General features: G+C 43.0%; 1 protein-coding gene across 1 annotated transcript in view; it reads right to left on the reverse strand.

The window, feature by feature from the left end:
* The window catches only part of BRSK2 (BR serine/threonine kinase 2), a 330,005-nt gene that overhangs the window by 15,893 nt on the left and 295,428 nt on the right, over nt 1–18,684 (reverse strand). The window contains 5 exon segments of the mRNA XM_076344223.1: nt 7,127–7,216; nt 7,908–8,088; nt 10,026–10,149; nt 15,716–15,764; nt 16,912–17,119. Coding sequence (XP_076200338.1) covers nt 7,127–7,216; nt 7,908–8,088; nt 10,026–10,149; nt 15,716–15,764; nt 16,912–17,119 — 652 coding nt within the window.

Genomic DNA, 18,684 nt, shown 5'->3' on the forward strand with positions numbered 1-18,684 from the left:
TGAGGTGTCAGAGAGGCCAGGAGTTTACCTGCCTTTGAAATTCTTTGGCTAGTCTGACTGAGTGAAGGCATATTAAGCTCCCAAAATACATTTCTTCCTGAAGATGCCCAAGAGGTTTAAGGAGTGCCTACAGCTGCTGATTGAGCCAATGACCAGAAGTCAGTCATGAGTTTGTACCATTTTTTTTCTTTAATAACTTGGAGAAGTTAGTTGTCTCACGCCTTTTAGTGGTTCCTGTCCAGCCCCCCTCTGAGTCAACTACACCTTGTTGTAATGCAGATCTATAGCAGCAGAGTGCAGAGCATTCACCCAATCATTAGCAGAACTTACACTTTGACACGTAAGAGCAAGGAAAGTCTCAAATATGACTGAAAGATTGTTTCTGACTCCCACCTCCAATACCTGGAATTTTCCCCTCAAGTGTATCCAGACTGACTGGCCACACAGTAACTAGCAGTCTGGAAACAAAAAAGGTAGTATTTGGATAATGTCAGAGTAGGTAAACATTGTGGCTGGTTCACTTCTCCTGAAACTGGTATTTCTGTTTCCTTCTTATTTTTAACAAATTAAAAATAATCATATCTCCTTAAGTTAATACTTCAGAATACTGTCTTTTTTCTAAGTCACTTGCAGTCAGCATAGCTCTTTTTAGTATTTCATTTAAAGCTAATTGTGTAACAGGTCTACATACATTAATCGTGTGATTAGAATACAAACTGATAGATCTACAACAGGAAAAAAGGATTGCAACATAGGCTTTTTGACAGCATAGCATCTTGGGCTCTGTACCCCATTTTGTTCCTAAAAAACTAAATTTGCAGGTTATAGAATTGGTTTTGATGGATAGGGAAAAACACAAACCCTTTTTTGAAACATAAGACCATGGAAAAATATCAAAGGAACACTAATAAAACCTCTAATTTGTCTTTCTTAAAACTTTTATGCACAACTATAATTTGCATTCTCTATATTGCCATGGCCAGTCCCAGGAATTGCACCGGTATTTATTTTTATTTTTAATGTCTTTCCAAGACATGATCAGGTTGTTTTTCCCCCATTCCTAAGGCATAGCAAACATGAGCACACCAGAAACAGTAGCTCATACCGCATCGCTTGAAAGACTAACAGAGTTAATATGCTTCAGCTTTTCTGTTATAATAATTACTTTAATACTTCTTTCATTTCCATCATATTGTAACATCTGCTTTAGTAAATACTCTACACGATAAAATATTTCATCATTTTAAAGTAGAATTTTCATTCTCGTTAGAAAGCCTTAGATTCTTGGCAGTCAGCTTCTGCTCATGGATAATAATCCATAACCCAGTGACTGTGGGATCCAGGTGTTATGTGAGGTGAATAAAACCAGGGTCCAAAGGCCTTTAGCTGTCTGAGAAGCGTTGATGGGTCATGTAACTGCGTTTTTAATGTGTGCTGTTTAATTTTTTAATTAAAGCATAGTGGCAGTGTCAGATCTCAATCCTTCTGATGATAAGGCAATTCCTTATCTCATAGAGATTGCTGGCAATCACTCACGCTTTGGATTTGACCAAGACTTTTTCATAAATGACACCCAGTTCAGTTCATTAACAGATGGCAAATGCTTTGGTTAAAATAAGACCTTCCTTCAAAAGGCCAAACAAGCTCTGAATCCATTAAAAAATGCTAGTGTTCTGCTGAATTTTCTTTCCTGATTTTCTTTTTTCTTTAGTTTCTGTCCTACATAAATTTCATAATCAAGCTGCCTGGTTTGTGATGCTTCTGATATCTCTGAGACTGAGACTTGTGCCAGCCCAGGAAATCTCACCCAAACAGCTGCTCCTCTGAGATCTCCAAATCCAGGGCTAGATCCCAGAAAGCACTGAGCATCTCTTGCCAGATGCTCATAGTCCCTAGTAAACATTTCCATTAAGGGAGATGATGTCAAGGGAGCCACCAGGTCCTCTGGTTCAAGGCAGTTATCATTTAGAATGGAATTCCCCAGTGTTTGGGTGCTTATTTGAAATTCACTGTTCTCCTATGAAAACTCTGGAGAGCTTGGAGTTTTTTCTACATGCTTTATTTCAGGACTACTCAGTGAATTCTGTTCAGTAATAATACTAAAGCTGTTTAGCAAAAAAACAGTGCTCTGCCAATCCAACCACGCATTACACGGCACCTTTTGTAGGTGGGAACCATGATAGCAAGATGAAGTGATTGCTCCAGACACTATAAGAGTGGTAAGACATAAATGATTTCACAAGAATGCAGGAAACAAGATAAACCTGGGACCTGGATGAGCCCCGGATAAAACTGTCTTGTGGTCCAATTCCAAACTGGCATTTGCATAGCCCTGTTTTGAGTCTGCAGCTGGAAGTTTACCTTGCAAAGCACTTCATTTGCTCCTTACTCCCTTTTCTGTCTTGATGATAAAATCCTTCGCACATTTGGAAACTGTAAGTTTCTTACTGATTTTTTATAGCAAATTAGTCAACCTACAGCTCTTGTGAGCCATAAAGATGAACATGCAGCATTCACAGATCAATACTCTAGCAAAGTTTTTTGAATCACATGAACACGTTTTGCCTTTTGAGATGTACACCAGCACAATAAGAGAGCTTGGGTGCATATACAGAAGATACACACAATGAGCAAGAATTTGCACTGCCCTATTTTGAAGCTGCGTATGGTCTCTAAACACTTTTTTATGCTGATGAAAGGCATTTCCAGCAGTAACACTGACATGCTCTGAGCTTTGAGATGCCAATGGTTAACATCTGTCATAAAGCCAATAAATATAATGAAGAAACAGAAAACCTATTACAAAGAAGTTATAAAGGCTATTTCAGTATTGCTGATTGCTCAGAACATGGTAAAATGGGAAAAAATAAGAATATGCAGCACCTCACACTTAAAACCAAAGCCCAAAGAGGCAAGAAAATATTAGGGAAATAAAAATTGATACTCTGTGAATGATCACAGATGGCTTTTGCATGTCCCTATTCACCAGCTGTTTCTATTAGTCTTTGTGCAAAGGCATTGGAGGAAAACAGATTATGATTTAATGGAAAGAGTATTGGGCTGAAACAAAGGCACAAATCTGAGATATTTTCTTCCATGGAGAGAGATCCTTTTATCCCACCAAAGAGCAGTCCTGCCCAGGGATTACCTAAGTAGAGATTCTGAGTATAAGGCTCCTGGATGGAGCCATGGACGAGAGACAAGGCCAGCTGCTCTCATAGACAGTGATACTCACTCTTGACCCAAAAGGGACTGTCCTTTCATGACCTTGCTGGGTTTAATGGATTTTGTGATACCAGTAACAAGAACGCATGGACAGCTATTCTGGTTAAGATCAAAGACCCAAACCATCCAGTGCTCTGTCTCCATCAGCAGCCACACATAGATATGCAGGAGTGTAACAGCAGGCCAAGCATACAGAATACTTCCTCCTAACACTACCTCACTCTCTCACCACTTTCAGGTCAGAGATTTCCTGAGCCTGCTGTGGTTTCTCTGTTTAGCAATCCTCATGAAGATTTCTCTTCCAGGGAGTTGTCCAGCCTCCCTGTAAGTAAGGAGTACTCAGGGGAAGATAAGCATCTGCAAGCTCCTCGCATTCAGAACCTGCTTCATCGAGGAGTTCCACAGGTCTTACATTACGTGAAGACACACCTTCCAATATTCTTTTGGTACATGGCTTCCACTAGTTTCATATGATGGCCTCTAGTTCTTTCATTGGGAAGAAAAAAGGAACAATCAATCCCTAGCTACTTGTTTCTATGCCAGTCATGAGACTGTATACCTGGTATTGTCTCAGCAGTTATACCATAGAGGATTTAATGTCCTGAAACATTAAGGTAGAAGGCTGATATGTTGCACTAAATTTGGCCAACTGGACAGTGGATTTTAGAAGTATTACATTAGCTTTTGGGATAGATTCTATTTATTTACACACTTACTCAGGTAAGGGAGGGAAGCTATTTTCCTGCTTCAGAGTATGTTAGAAGAAATAAGCACAGCCAGTCTTAGGAAGGAAAAATGGAAGTGAATGGACGGATATCCAGGGGAAGGGAGATTATAAGGTGCTCAAGTGTGATGCAGAAACACATCTGCCTAAATCAGGTACATATCAGGCTCACATACACACACACACACACACACAGATGCATGGGCAACACAACATTTACAAACACTGTTGTGAGTTGGAAGAAATGAGAAAGAGGAAAGTGCGTTCTGAAACCCAGGCAAGCCGGCTTAGTGGGCTGGCATGCTGCATAACAGATCAAAGAGGGGCAGGAGAGAGAATGACTATCAGTGCCATATGCTTATTAGGTCTTGCTGTTCTGCTTTATACTGTGTTCATTGAATCTTCCCCTTCTGCAGGTCTCACTTTACATGCATGCACCTTTCACAGATGGTTTTCATCATCCCACCTGTAATGGCATCTGAACTAAAAGGCAGGGGAGACAACCACACAGAAGATATGTCTGCACACAATGAGCTAGGAAAATCTCCAGTGCTGGGCCAGTATTGCTGGTCAGAGCCAGCAGTATCCTCAGAGCCATGGAGGAGGAGAGTCAAAGTGAACTGTGAGCTCATTCTGTTGCAGCAGTGGACTGCCTACAGAGTATCCTCAAACCATGAACCTGAATAGGAGTCCAACCACCACAATTCCTGTGAGGTGTTCAGGGCTGGGAATACGGGAGAAGAAGAGAAACAGAGAAGAATTTGCCTTGTTTCTATAGTAAGAAATGCTGAGTAATTTCATGGCTATTTCTAGGAAGCACTTGCACACATATTCCCCACCACAGCCACCCAGCTAAGCAACATGCTGAATGTGAACTCTTGCTGTCCCTTTATCCCTTTATTTCCCCTTACTCTCTCACTGGCTGGGGATGTGAACCACAGGGCCTCCCTACTTTGATGCACAGGTTGTCTATTCTCGGTAACAATCTTTTTTTTTTCCCCTTCCTTTTCTCTTTTCTTTGTACTCTGCTCCAACCTAAATTTTTCAGGTTGAATTACTTTGCTCTTTTTCAAGAGACTTGCATATTCCTGATCAGGTCAGGTTATATGATACAGGATAGTTCGGCATCCTGCCTCTCGTGAGCTGTCTTGCCTGGATAACTCCCTGGCCGAAGGAATTCTCATTTTTAAGTTTCAAGAGACCATTAATTTTGGTTTTGCTCCATATGGAGTTATCCGTTCCACTCTGGCATTAAAGATCAGGCTGGGTTTTCCCTGCTAGAACGACATGCTCTCATGTAGCTTTAGGCAGAAGAAAGAGATTCTGTGTCTATAATATGATTTCTCCATTCCAGAACCAGAGCAAAACTGTAAGTCAGATACATTTCTCACAGCACAGTTTGCCCCTAAACATCTCCCTCAGCCTTAGTCAGATGAATTATTCCTGCTATAATACGACTTTCTTAGGGAGATATCCTGCTTCACATGCAAGTGTGCAACAGGGTCCAAGTCTTTCTGGAGAGCCTCAGTAGCTAGCACATAATAGGGTGAAGAAGTTAAGAGAGATCACCATGATATTTACTTTTTTAACAGTTTTTTCCTCACCAGAAAGAAAGGGTACACTTCTTTCCCTAAGAAACAAGGAATGCTTGAACATTGTTCATGCAGCAGGGCTAATATGAACTAGACTCAAAGGATGGTTTTCTATCTAATTCCCCTCACTCCCACTTGGCCCCACCATTTCCCAAGAGGAAGGGCTGGCAGAAAATTCTGGCTGCTTCCTTGAGTTCGAATTAATTTCAGAAGTCCAGACAGCAAAAACCTGAATCAGCCCTAGTTCTAGTTCTAGTATCCTCACCTTTCCTGTTTCCTAACAGAATAACCCATATGCTAGGCACCCTTGCAATCCAGCGTGCAGAGGGTCAGGCAGTGCTAGAGGGCAAAAGCAAAGTCGAAAATAGTATTTCCGGAACTGAGCATACTTCTCTGTCATGTAGTGAGCACACACCCTTCTAGATGGAGTTATTTTATCTTCAGCTGTTGAAGCCACACTGTTAGACCAGAAGGATGTAACCTGTATGTGCAATGAGCCAAGGACATCTGGGATTTAACTGCAGGATGCAATGACAACTTCATTCTTCCACTTTTGTCTTGGCTGGTTCACACAAAGGTCAAGCATAGAATTTGGCTCTTATGTATAATGTTTAGTTACTACCTTTTCATCATCATACAATGGGAAAGTTCTTCCCACTCCTCCTGCCTCTTTGTCTTCTTCCTGCAGCCTCTGCTCTCTGCCTTGCTCCTATTTCTTCCCTGTATCTGTACATTCTTTCTGCTTCTCCCTCCTTGAAACACTCCCAATAGCTAAGCTTCCTTAAGTTTTCAGTTTTCACCTTCTTCCTTTGTTCTGTCCTTTTAAAGGATAGAAGAGTTAAGACTGATATTTTTTTTGTGTGTGTCACCACTAGTATTCAGAGTGAACATTTGCTACATAATGGTGGGATGAGGCCAGTTTCTGTATTATCAATTCAGGCTGCCTGCAGATTCAGATTGATGTCATTGCACAGGGGCACACATGTAAGGCTTTCTTTACCACCATGAGGAATTGAAATTTACTTTAAAAATAGATAAAATATAGCTTCTGCAGAACCTTAGTATATGATTCGTGCTACCACAGTATTGGGCCAAGAATTTGACCACACTACTGGAAACTATTAGCTACCTTCTGACCATCTGAAAACGCTGCTGTTAATGGCTAAGTTAGAAGTAGCTCTCAACTTTGTTCTGGGACCCTCTGAAGTCGGACGTTTCTAAAGCATGCCTGAAGGGTTTCAAAATCAGTTATCTTCTAGAGCATGTCCCTATTCCGGGAGATTTTGGAGCAGGAGAAAATCTGGAAGATCTACTGATGATGCAGCTTTTGATGGAGAAGTGGGCAAATGGCTCTTTGGGCGGGAAGAGGGCAGAAGCTGTTCAACTGGGGAATGCGCTGGGAGCACTGGGGTGGGAATGAGAGAGGGAGGAATAGGGTGGGTGCGGGGAGTTACTGCTCTGTCTGAATGGAGCTCTTTTCTTGCTGTACTCAGAGGGATGTCTTCCCTCAGCCTCCTGGTACTGAGAGGCACTTCACCTTCCTGTCCCTGCTGAAGCAAGGTGCTCAACAGTAGAAACTACTTACCTGATAACTGCTGCACTGAAGGCTGGTCATGTGTGCTTAACAACTGTGCCTGAATGGTTTCTACTACCCTCTTAAAACGACGGCTTGGACCTGTGAGGAGAGAAGAGGCACAAATGGTTGTGAGAGGAGCAGGAGCCGAATCCTCATACAACCCAGGCTGGAGGGGAAGGATCACAAACATCTTCCCTTCAGTCTTGTCCCCAAGAGTGTACTGACAGTGTATCTGTCCTTCAGCCGAAGCCACAGATTTGAGGAACTATTATGCAGTCCCCACGTTAATAGGGACTGTGATGTGCTGGACTTAACAGGAGGAAGCTTCTGGGCTCCTTTTGTAAAGACAGAAAAGGTGGGGGTTTTTTTGTTTGCTTGTTTTAACCCCTGTGGGGGGGATGTGGCCACCCGGAAGAAAAGGGTGATTGCATGTTTCTGTCAGAAGGAAGAAACCAGTGGCCTCACAGTGCACAGCTGAGACACTGAGACCTTTGAGTGAAACAAGGAGACAGTACAGGGAGATACTTCAAATCGATGCACAGAGCAGCCATTTTAGCACTAATCATGGTGGTGGCAACTTCACCTCTTTGGTAATCTCTTTCCCTCCCAGCATTTCCATCACCACCACCACCATTTTTGATCCCGATGTCCTCCTTGTCCCCGTCTGAGTTTTCCCCTGGGGTCAAGACAGTTATATTTCCCCCCCCCCCGGCAGAGCTCTCTTTGCAGGCCTCTGTATCAGCAAGGACAAAGCCAGCTTGCACCCATTTTACAGCTTTGCCATGGTTACCTGATAGGAGTGTGAAAGTGACAGAATAGATTCCATTCTCCTTCTGCGCCTCTCCCCCTTCTGTGTATGTTATGTCCACCTGGAACTTCACTGGCTTCTGGAAGACAGCAGGACCACCTGTGGACTTATATTCTGCACGGAAACTTGTCTGTGAGATGACACTGTGACTGAGGCTTGGAATCTGAAACAGATTGGTAGAAGAAGATAGAGAACCAGAGCACAAAGGGAACAAAATTGCAAAATTCGATTTAGAACGATACACATTTCCAGAGTAGATAAGATTTGCTTCTGGTCTTGAATTTGTAATGCACAGAGTGTTCCTGTGAAACCAGTAAGAGTGTAGGTTGCTTGGCACCGCAGAAGAATGAACTGCTCCTTACAGGACTGACCTGAATTTAAAGGTTGAATATTGGTGGAATACCCAGCATGCTTATAAATTTACACATGTTGCATAACTTCATACACTCAGTCTTTCTTTCCTACTCATCTACCAGTTTTGAGAAATGCCTTTTTCTGACTGAAAACTGATATTAAGGGAGGGGGCAGAGAAGTCAGTGGGATATAAGACTGGATATAAAAAAACCACCTGAGTAACCTGGTCTGATCTCACAGTTGATCCTGTTTTGAGCAGGAGACCTCCTGAAGTCCTTTCCAACCTCAACTGTTTGGTGATTCTACAATATCAAATAGACATCAGGACACGGAGCAGACACTTAGAGAAGTGCCTGGGATATCCACAAGGAAAGCATGCCTGCAAATAACTTACCCAAACCACAACTCCGATCAATATGTTAAAGAACTTTGAGAAGCTTTCTGGTATTATCCAATATCTGTATCTTCAGACCCATGGTAGAATTTCATAATGCCTTATTTTCAAGCAGTTACTATGCACAGTTCCTGACAAAATTTAACATACTCACATTCTATTTATTGCTTCATAAAGGACCAGATTTAAAAAAAAAAAAACAAATCACTTGGAAATCTGGCCTCTAATTTAGGAGGAAAAATGAAGATGAGTTCTTTGAGAAGCTGACCTTAAGGACTTACTTAGCAGGCTGTGACAATGCATTTAAGTTGACTGTAAGAGATGATTCATAGGGTTTGCACACAAATCACTACATTACACCTCAACCCACACATGTGGGGTATGCACAGGATCACCAATATAGACAGTAGTGCACACTACGCCACAATATAAACCCACAAGCACCGCTAAATGCATGAAACTGATACAGTAACATGGCTGCTTCAAACCAATCTGAGATGGATACCAGTGTCTGATGTATGCTACTATACTGCACTTGCTCCTTGTATGCCTGTACAGTTAAAAGGATTATGGCTGTTTTTTTGGAAGAAATTCATTGCAGCATCACAGAGACTAAAAAGGAGTGCAGTATTTTGTGGAAAACAGTATCAATTCAACAAACGATATACGAAATTAAGTCTCCTCTTAATTCTATTGAAAAAAAGTCTAATTACCTTGTCAACTACCTTGAATTGAAAAATCTCTTAAATTAACTTTACTGTGCTGACTTTTTCTTCATTGGTACTTCTAGATAGTGAGAATAAGGACTTTGTATAGGAAAAAATGACAATTTCCCTCTGCTTTCCTAGATTGTAAATAAACTGCATCTGCAACAACTGATACTCTGGTCACCAGAGGAAATTACCCTTCTTTCTGCCATACAGCATTGAAGAGGAGATTTAAAGTAACAAATGCAGATGTGAGACAGGATTTTTGTCTGACTAAAGTGGTGGAGAGCATACCCAGCAGACGGAGACCCAATCTGATGCCCAGTGACTGTAAGGTTAGTTTGACAAAGAGCAAATCACTGTCTTGATACCGCACCAGCAGTGTGCTCTAACTGCAGTGATATTCCAAGCACTGGTAACCTGGAGATCCTGCCAAGAAGGCTGAAATCTTTTCTCACCTTAGAGAGCATTATCTACAGTTAGAAATTCAGAGTCCAGTGGAGGCCTGAATCAACAGGCCATGTAAATTAAATCCACAGAGGATGCATTTGAAGGAGCAGAGACCCGTCCCAGTAACATATGGCACAAGGAGTCCTGGAACTGACCAGTGAGCAATGCCTCCAAGAGGCAGCTGGGGTGACTTACCGAGAGGAAAGCGTGGACAATATCAGCCTTAATGGAGCTTAGTGGTTTATCCTTAATGACCACAAAAATCTGTTCTTCTTTCTCCAGGTTGATGAAGTTACCGAACCAGGATTTTTTGGCAAGCCTGACGTGATGAAAAGAAAGAGATGGTTTAGAATATTGAGCACTACTTCTTACATACCCCCAGCTAGAAAAAATACTGAAAAACACACAAGAAGGTTTTGATAACACTCCAGATGTGATACTATTACTAACAGTAAGTGGAAAACAGTGTCAGAGAACATCCAGAACAACATTACATTTAGTGAAAACTTACAATGACGGACCACACAGTGTTAGTCTGGCAGCATGTGTGACCAGCAATGAAAAATCAGGAGCAATGGTAACTCTTTTGACTGAGCTAATATACCAATTAATACTGCATATATAAAGTGCATATAAGCCAGGGGACATATTTCCGGTTTGTCTCCAGGGATCTCTCCATTTCTTGTGACAATATGCGGAAGCTGGTAACACAGGGATTTGAGTTCCTTCCCACCCAATTTCAAATCCTTTGGTGTTCTAGGACTTGGAAAGTTCCTTTTCTGAAAGTGTCCTGTTGGGCTGACAGTACAATCACAGGATCTTGCTTTTTAAAGCAAGCTGAACTTTTTGCTGGACCTTCAATCTGTCAATGAGTGAAATCCACTCCTATGCAGAGGGCCAGGACAGAGACTGTTCCATTCATTAGTCCCATTCAGGGTGTCTATATAATGAGTGAACTCTGGCCATCCTACAAAGGAATGAATTTTCAGTACTAAGAGAGAAGATATCAACACCATGCAAAACTCAGTTCAGGCTTTCCACTGACAGCAGTCCAACTTCGCAGTTTCTTTCAGCATCAGATGGTGGTTTCATCATAAAATGAAATTGCTCTGTTTTTTCACACTGATTTTTATCAACAAATGTTTGATTTTGCTTATTGTTTCACCATCTCAATGCACTTCATTGACATTCCATTTTAAGTTAAACAGGCTAAAGGAAAAATGCAGGGACATGAATGTTATTGGGGGACACTACACAGAACTTGAAGGTAGCACTCTGACAGGTGTGGTTTTGAGGGGAGAGAAGATGTTGTCAGCCATGAGATACAGCCAAAGAATTGCTGGACCAACCTAAACCCAGGGAAAATTCCACTGAAATCAGCCATATTCTAGTAGGGAAGAATTTAGCATGAAAATGTCAGAAATGAAAAGACCTGCCACCAAAAGACTGCAGTTTTTTTCTTCCACAGGATACTTTATAATGCCATGACAAGTCCAGTTTGCAGTATGGCAAGCAATAGGCTTTCACTTGTTTTGGCAGACATTCACCACTCAATGGAAGAAGACAACCTCTCTAGACCAGGAAAGCCATCTGCAAAAAGGATTACTATATATCAGCTTTCCAGCAAAGCAATAAACAGCTGGAGAGAGTTATTAGTAGATTCACTTCCCACGGCAAAGACTCAGACTGAAGCAGAATGAGGAAGGGCAGAGACTAGGAGAGAGAGGAGCAAACTAGGAAACTAATTTGAAGTCTAGACCTTCGGGATGAAGAACAAAGCTTGACCTCAGCAGCGTCCAGCAATTTGCACTCATTCCCCATTCCAGAGTGCTCCATGAATCACACAACTGTCATCTCACTGCCCATTTAACGCACATAGTAGAAAGACCACAACTGGAAGACAGCTCAGCTGTGCAAATAATCATTTGCTTCTACTTACTGCAGGCAACTAAAAAGAAGAGTACAGAAAGATTCACTTGCAATTTGGTAAACCAGTGCCCCCCACTCAATTAAAGTGGGCTGGAAAACTGTCACTCCCTAAAATATTCATAAGCAGCTGTAACTAAGCCAGTGAGCCAGAGATTAGCATAGGGAGCAGTAAAGAGAAAGGGCCTCTCATTTAAATGGGTCGTTAAGGAGCTAGGGTTAGAGTGTGAAAGCAAATTACATACTAATTAGCTCATGTGTCTCGCACACACCATAACAACTCTGCAAGCCCCTGGAGAGCTGGGGCAATAGCTCCCTGCATGTAAAGGGTCTATGCTCATTATTAAATTAGCACCTGGTTATCCATCTAAAACAGCTGGTTGTCTTAGGCTTGTATGTATCATAATCTGAACTGGGGTTGGCTGTATGGACTCCAGGGGCCCCGTGTATGTCACACATGGAAGCTGGGCCTGGAAAAATTGTGCATGCAGGTCTGCCATGTTAAAATATGGCTTTTCATTTTTGTATTTTCATTAATGATTTTCTTGGCCCTTCATTTATAGGTGTCTTAACAAGCACAGGTTAAAAGGGCCCCAGAACATTGGGAGGTTTTCTCCTGTTCAGCTTGGAAACTTGGTCTGGAGTCTCCAGAGTCCAGCTGAGCTCTTTTCTTTGGCAAGGTTATCCCCAGTAACACTGACTCTGGAAGATTCACTGATAGCCTGGGCTACACTCCAGATTGTAAATCACTGGAATTCACTAAATAATTTTGCTGGTGTCACATAAGATGGAATAGATGCCAGTGGCCTCTCCCGTTTCTGGAATGAGCAGAATCAAGACATAGGACACATGCACTGGCTTTTCTCCCCGAAACTGGCAGAACTAGCTGCTTATACACCTGGGGAACAGGCCCACTGAAGAAGAAGGGGCAGATTTGTAGTAAAATGACACAATAAAGGTTTCCCTCCTCTTAGACAGCGTTAAGTGCTACTAACGGGTTAAAATGGGTATGAATCAAGGATCCTCAGCACTTTAAATGAGATGCTCTAGCATCTCACAAGATCAAGCTGTAAGCAGTAAAAAATGTACGTCAAATTAACAATCTTCTTTTGTCATGGCAAACCTCCTAAGGGGGAGGGAGATAGGAGATACGTGTGGGAGGCTGGGTACGTAGATTACTCTAGGGAATATAATCAAGTGTCCAGCTGATGAAAAAGCAAATAGATTAGCATGAAAATGGAGGCTGGTGCTTTATTACTTCACACAGCATTTCTCACTGCTATAATGTTGTTCCTTTTCCTACTTTTGGAGTGTCTGACTGCATTGCCTTCTGGAGAGCCTCACTGTCTTTCCTATCTGTCCCTGAGCGCATGGATCTCTAACCGCCAGAGGTTTACCTGCTTGGCATAAATAACAGCATTTCTACTCAAGCAAATGGAGCTTTGCAGGTTTAAAGCAGCTGGAACTATGTCTCTTTACATGTCATCCCTAACACATTTTCTAGGACTTTTTCATATGAGAAAGAACAGCATTACCCAGACATGTCAAAGTGTATTATCTAATCACCAGTTTTTTAAATGAATGGCAGTCATTAAAGAATGCTGTACCAGAGCAAGGACATGGCACAACCCATGAGGTCAATACAGCTCTTGATAAGGATATCTTATTTCTTACAGAAAGGAAGAAAATACTAGAAAAAATAAGACGTGGAAGTGGGCACTGAGCAACAAGACCTCTATTGTTAAAATATAATCCAGTTCATTATTTTTTATGACTTTTATTATGTTTACTGCAGGGTGCAGCCCAATTGAACTCATTAATTTGGCAATTATACAGAAAAAGAAAAAAGGGCCTTAGGCTTTGACTTGCATCCAAACTGCCTCAAATGACAGGCACTACTTCTCTATACCAGCTTTTGAAGAGTGAGTGGGAAGCAGAGAAGGCAATAAATTAACAGAAAAACTTCCACCAACATACATGCATGAAGAAAAGAGGAGAAATTTAATTCTGAAGGTTTTCTGCTTTAACGGCCTTAAAAACATTTGAGATGAGAGTATCATATATTTCTTTGATAAGGATGCGTTCATTTTATGAAATTCTCTCATGCCTCTCTATTAGTAAATGCTCCAAAGTGTTGAAAACACAATTTATTCCATTTTTCTTCCTGGATTTCTTTTACTAACCTTTACTATTCCCTACTTCTCCCTCTCCTGAAGTCTTTATCCCTCTCCATTCTGCAGCATTAGATACAGAATGCCCATCTTATACCAGAGAAATGCCAGGTCTGGGGAAAGTTGTTAAGGCAATACCATTGTCACCAATTACAAAACTTTGGGCCAAAAATTTCCATCTATGACTCATGAATATTTCACACAAGTATCTTGACAAAAGACCAAATTGCCTTGGTTGGCAGGGTAAGTCTATGGGCATTGGGTGCATGAACACAAGCTGTGAAAATAAAAAGGAATAATTTGGCATCTGTTGCATATATTAGGAAGTGTTTGGAGCAGCACTCTCTGGCAGGGACTTCCAAACCTGCCATGCAGTGACGCACATTTGTGCAGTGAAATGGTTGAAACGTACACTGACTTTTAGGAATAAGTCTGGTGAATATGAAACAGCTTCTGCATGTCCCAGTGCTGCCGCCCGGAATTAACACTGTGTTTACTATCGCAGCCAAAGATTCCTCTGAATTATCTTAGCAGAGGCTTCTGCATGTTATCCTGAGGATGCAAACTCTCCTGTACTAAAAGGAAGACCTTTTAGTGCATAGTTAGTGCCAGTATAAGCCATTGATTATCCTCTCTGCTCCCCAAGAGTGATCTGCTTGACAACCAAATGAAAGAAGAGAGAAGGAACATGTTACAAACCTAATAAATTCAGCAAGCCATGCGAAAATCGAGAAGTGGGCCCATGTGAACCTCATGAAGTTCAACAAGGCCAAGTGCAAGGTCCTGCCCCTGGGTCGGGGCAACCCCCAGTATCAATACAGGCTGGGGGATGAAGGGATTGAGAGCAGCCCTGCTGAGAAGGACTTGGGGGTACTGGGGGATGAAAAGCTGGACATGAGCCAGCAATGTGCGCTCGCAGCCCAGAAGGCCAACTGGATCCTGGGCTGCATCAAAGGAAGTGTGGCCAGCAGGTCGAGGGAGGTGATTCTGCCCCTCTACTCTGCTCTGGTGAGACCCCACCTGGAGCACTGCGTCCAGCTCTGGAGTCCTCAGCACAGGAAAGACACGGACCTGTTGGAGCGGGTCCAGAGGAGGGTCACAAAAATGATCAGGGGCATGGAACACCTCTCCTATGAAGAAAGGCTGAGAGAGTTGGGGTTATTCAGCCTGGAGAAGAGAAGGTTCCGGGGAGACCTTATTGCAGCCTGTCAGTACTTAAAGGGGGCTTATAAGAAAGATGGGGACAAACTTTTTAGCAAGACCTGTAGCAATAGGACAAGGGGTGGTGCTTTTAAACTAAAAGAGGGTAGATTTAGACCAGATATAAGGAAGAAATTTTTTATGCTGAGGGTGGTGAAACACTGGAAGAGGTTGCCCAAAGAGGTGGTAGATGCCCCATCCCTAGAAACATTCAAGGTCAGGTTGGACGGGGCTCTGAGCAACCTGACGTAGTTGAAGATGTCCCTGCCCACGGCAGGGGGGTTGGACTAGATGACCTTTAGAGGTCCCTTCCAACCCAAACTATTCTATGATTCTATGATTCTAAAATGAGGTGGTTACTGGGAGACTGTTTCATCACCTGCTGATCCCAGTGCCATTACTGAGGTATAGATTTTACCCAGGGTCATGAGCAGAAGAACCATTTCACATCTCTATCCCACTCACAGGATAACAGGATACAGTCAGATACTGATCCAGAACAGGAATATGTCACCCTATGACATTCAGGCCAGGAAATGACATTAGTTAAGTGGTGGAAAAAAAGTAGTATACTGGCAAATTACTTACTCTGGGGATGATTCCGGGGTTAAATTAGACATCTCCTCTGGTGTAGGTACTGCCCATGCACGCACAGCCAAAGAGAGGGAGGGAGAAAAGAAACTGATGATTCAGTACACCTTCCATTTTCTGCTTGTATACCAATGAAACAATTCTGGCATTACACCCTCTTGCATTTGCCCACTGCCTCTGCAGACTAGTTCTGACATTTGAACATTGGTCATATGTCTCTAGATCGCTGTATCTAATCAAGTGCTGCATTTCAAGGCTCACCCTACCCTTCCTTAAATCGTTATGTAATCTTGCACTGGCTTCAATGGTTTCTGGTTCAGACCCAAACATCGTGCCAATTTGATTGCTTTACAATTGCTTCAAAGCCCAGTTGGACGCAGCTCAGTCACTGCCGCAATTCTCCGCAGTTCTCTGACCATCTCAGAGACAATGTCCCTGACCATCACAGTTCAAAATTTAACTCTTCCATGGCTGTAATCCTCCTTTGCCATGGGATCACATCCCAGTACCCAGTAAAACCACAGGGTGTTGGGATAGCTGCTGATGACATCTGAGGATAATGCATGTGACTTTGGGTGCCCTTTGCCTGAATACAAAAAGCCACCTGGAGCTTGAAGAAGAAAATTTTGCACATCTCAACACTCTAGGGACTCTGAAAACTGAAACAGGCCAGCAGATACGAAACCACTGATATTAAGGAGATATTTACACCAATTACCAAAGGAGGTAAAAAAAGCATTAACCAAGATCAAACAAGCTGTGCTTCAGAAGGGCAATCTCAGCCTATTGCCACTGGCTATCTTTTTTTCAACAGAAGGCTCAGCCTGTGGCTACGGAGAGGTAGCGGAGTACAGCCATAGGGGAAATGGCAGAGCTCTAGGTTTGCTGACAAAACTAGTAGAGAAGCTGAAGATAAAATTTTCTTGTGTTCTAAGAGCCACAACAGAGATAGTAAGAGCTGTACGGCTACAGTGTGAAGAGGGCTCAGGAGATGCTGTTGGAGCAGGTGCAGTGGCATGACAGCCTGCTCACACGTGTCCTGGGTTAGGACTGGCTGACACTATCACTCTCATTTTCAATACCAATATTCAGTCCTTAGCACATGAAATTTGCAGAGCCACAGAGAGGTAACAACTTGCTGCTGAATGTCTGCCCAAATCAGAACCACCCTGTACGTTTGGGTGAGTACTCACCTTGCAATTTCCGGCGATGGAAGCGAGGAGACCCCAGGAAACTATTCTTGATTGAGTTGAGCCGTGTCCTCCATGGCATTCCTCCAATGCTGGGGCTGGATGGTGGTGTTGGGTTGGGTGTGCCTGCTGGGCTCTCCTTTGGCGTATGGACAGGTGTCCCCTTGGGGGTAGGGAGGGGACTTCCCCTTGGAGAGGGGTGAGGGGTAACCTGTATGATGGGGATAGATTTGGTGCTTGGGTCAGTACTAGAAGGGAGCAATCTAACAGGAGACATAGGGTTGGTCTGCACTTTAGGAACAGCCAGCTGTGGGTTAAAGCCGGCAGCAGGCGAGCGGCCCTGAGCATTCTGCACAGGGATGTTCGGGGAAGAGGGGGTGCTGATATTGCTGGCAGGGAGTGGGTTGGATTTAGTAGACTGGAGTGGTTTTTCGGCCAATTTGCTCTTGGATGGCAAAGTCTGCGTCTTTGGGTTGGGCTGAAGTGCTGGCTTTGGTTGGAGTACATGTCCAGGCCTGGAGGCGTTCCTACAAGCATCAGGGTCCAAGGAGACTTGGGGTCGGGGAGAGAAAGGGAGGTCGGAGGTCTGAGGGGGGATGAAGAACTTTCTGATAGGCTACGAGACAGACGCAGAGTGTCCATGCACATCAAAAACAGTGAAGTACGCATAGAGCGGGCGAGCAGAGAAAGGAAAGTCAGAATAAAATCCATCCGAGTCACAAAGATGCACCATGTCACAAGGAGATACAAGAGATGGAGGTGAAGGGGTAGTGGGGGGAGGGGTTTTGCAAAGAAACAAAAACGAACAAACAAACAAAAAACAAAAAAAAAGACATGCAGTTAGCTGGGAACACAGCATAATCAACAACAGCAGCAGTGGCAGCAGCAAGAACAACAGTGTCATAACAGGCTTCATCATATTAACCAACCATGTGTCAGCAAAGGAAAACAACTGAAAGAAAAGTAAAACAAAGGAAAAGTAAAAAAAAACAAAATGAAAGAAAGTAACCAAGAAAAAAGAAGAGAGAAATGCTGTCTCTCTGGGATTGTTCTGATTGCCCTGCAGTGAGAGAAGCACGATGCTGTAGGGAGGTGAGGAAGGGGAAGAAGAACCACTTAAGTCACAGACAAATTGATATGTGCCAAGAATGGGACCACCTCTTTCAGCTTCAAGTGCCCATATGCAAACCCAGCAGAGAGATGAAACTCAGAACAGGTGTGTGATACATACGGAGTGGTAGGCGATACACACAGGTTACTGCACACACCAGTCAGAACCTCTTTCCTTCCTCTTTACCCCTGACACTGGCTAATGCACACCCCAGCTGCAGCCACCCATTGCAGAAAGAGGGGGAACAGGGAGAGTGATGCCATGTGGGCATCCACTCTCCTCCCCTGGCCTGGAAGGTTAAATCGCTCAGCATTCACTTGGAGGCTTCAGAGCACACACCATCATGAGAAAAATATGAACTCAGGTTGGTGTTTGATTTGTAAACAGCTACAGCAAAAACTTCAGAGAGGTCTGGCAAATTTGTTTATCTGGGAAGAGATGATACTTCCCATCAGACTTTATGCTTCTCCTGCAATATCCCTCATCGCATTGAAGGATAGCTTGATAATTGGAATTTCTGTCATAAAGTCACAGCAATATTTGCCATTAAGTCCCAATTCTATGGAGGGGATGGGGTGAGCCATTGTTTTGTAAGACACAGTTTAAAAAGAAAAAGACAACCAAAGTTCACAATCCATCACTGAGTTATCAAAATGGGATTATGA

This window comes from Aptenodytes patagonicus, chromosome 7, assembly GCF_965638725.1.
Source record: "Aptenodytes patagonicus chromosome 7, bAptPat1.pri.cur, whole genome shotgun sequence".
NCBI classification, from domain to species: Eukaryota; Metazoa; Chordata; class Aves; order Sphenisciformes; family Spheniscidae; genus Aptenodytes; species Aptenodytes patagonicus.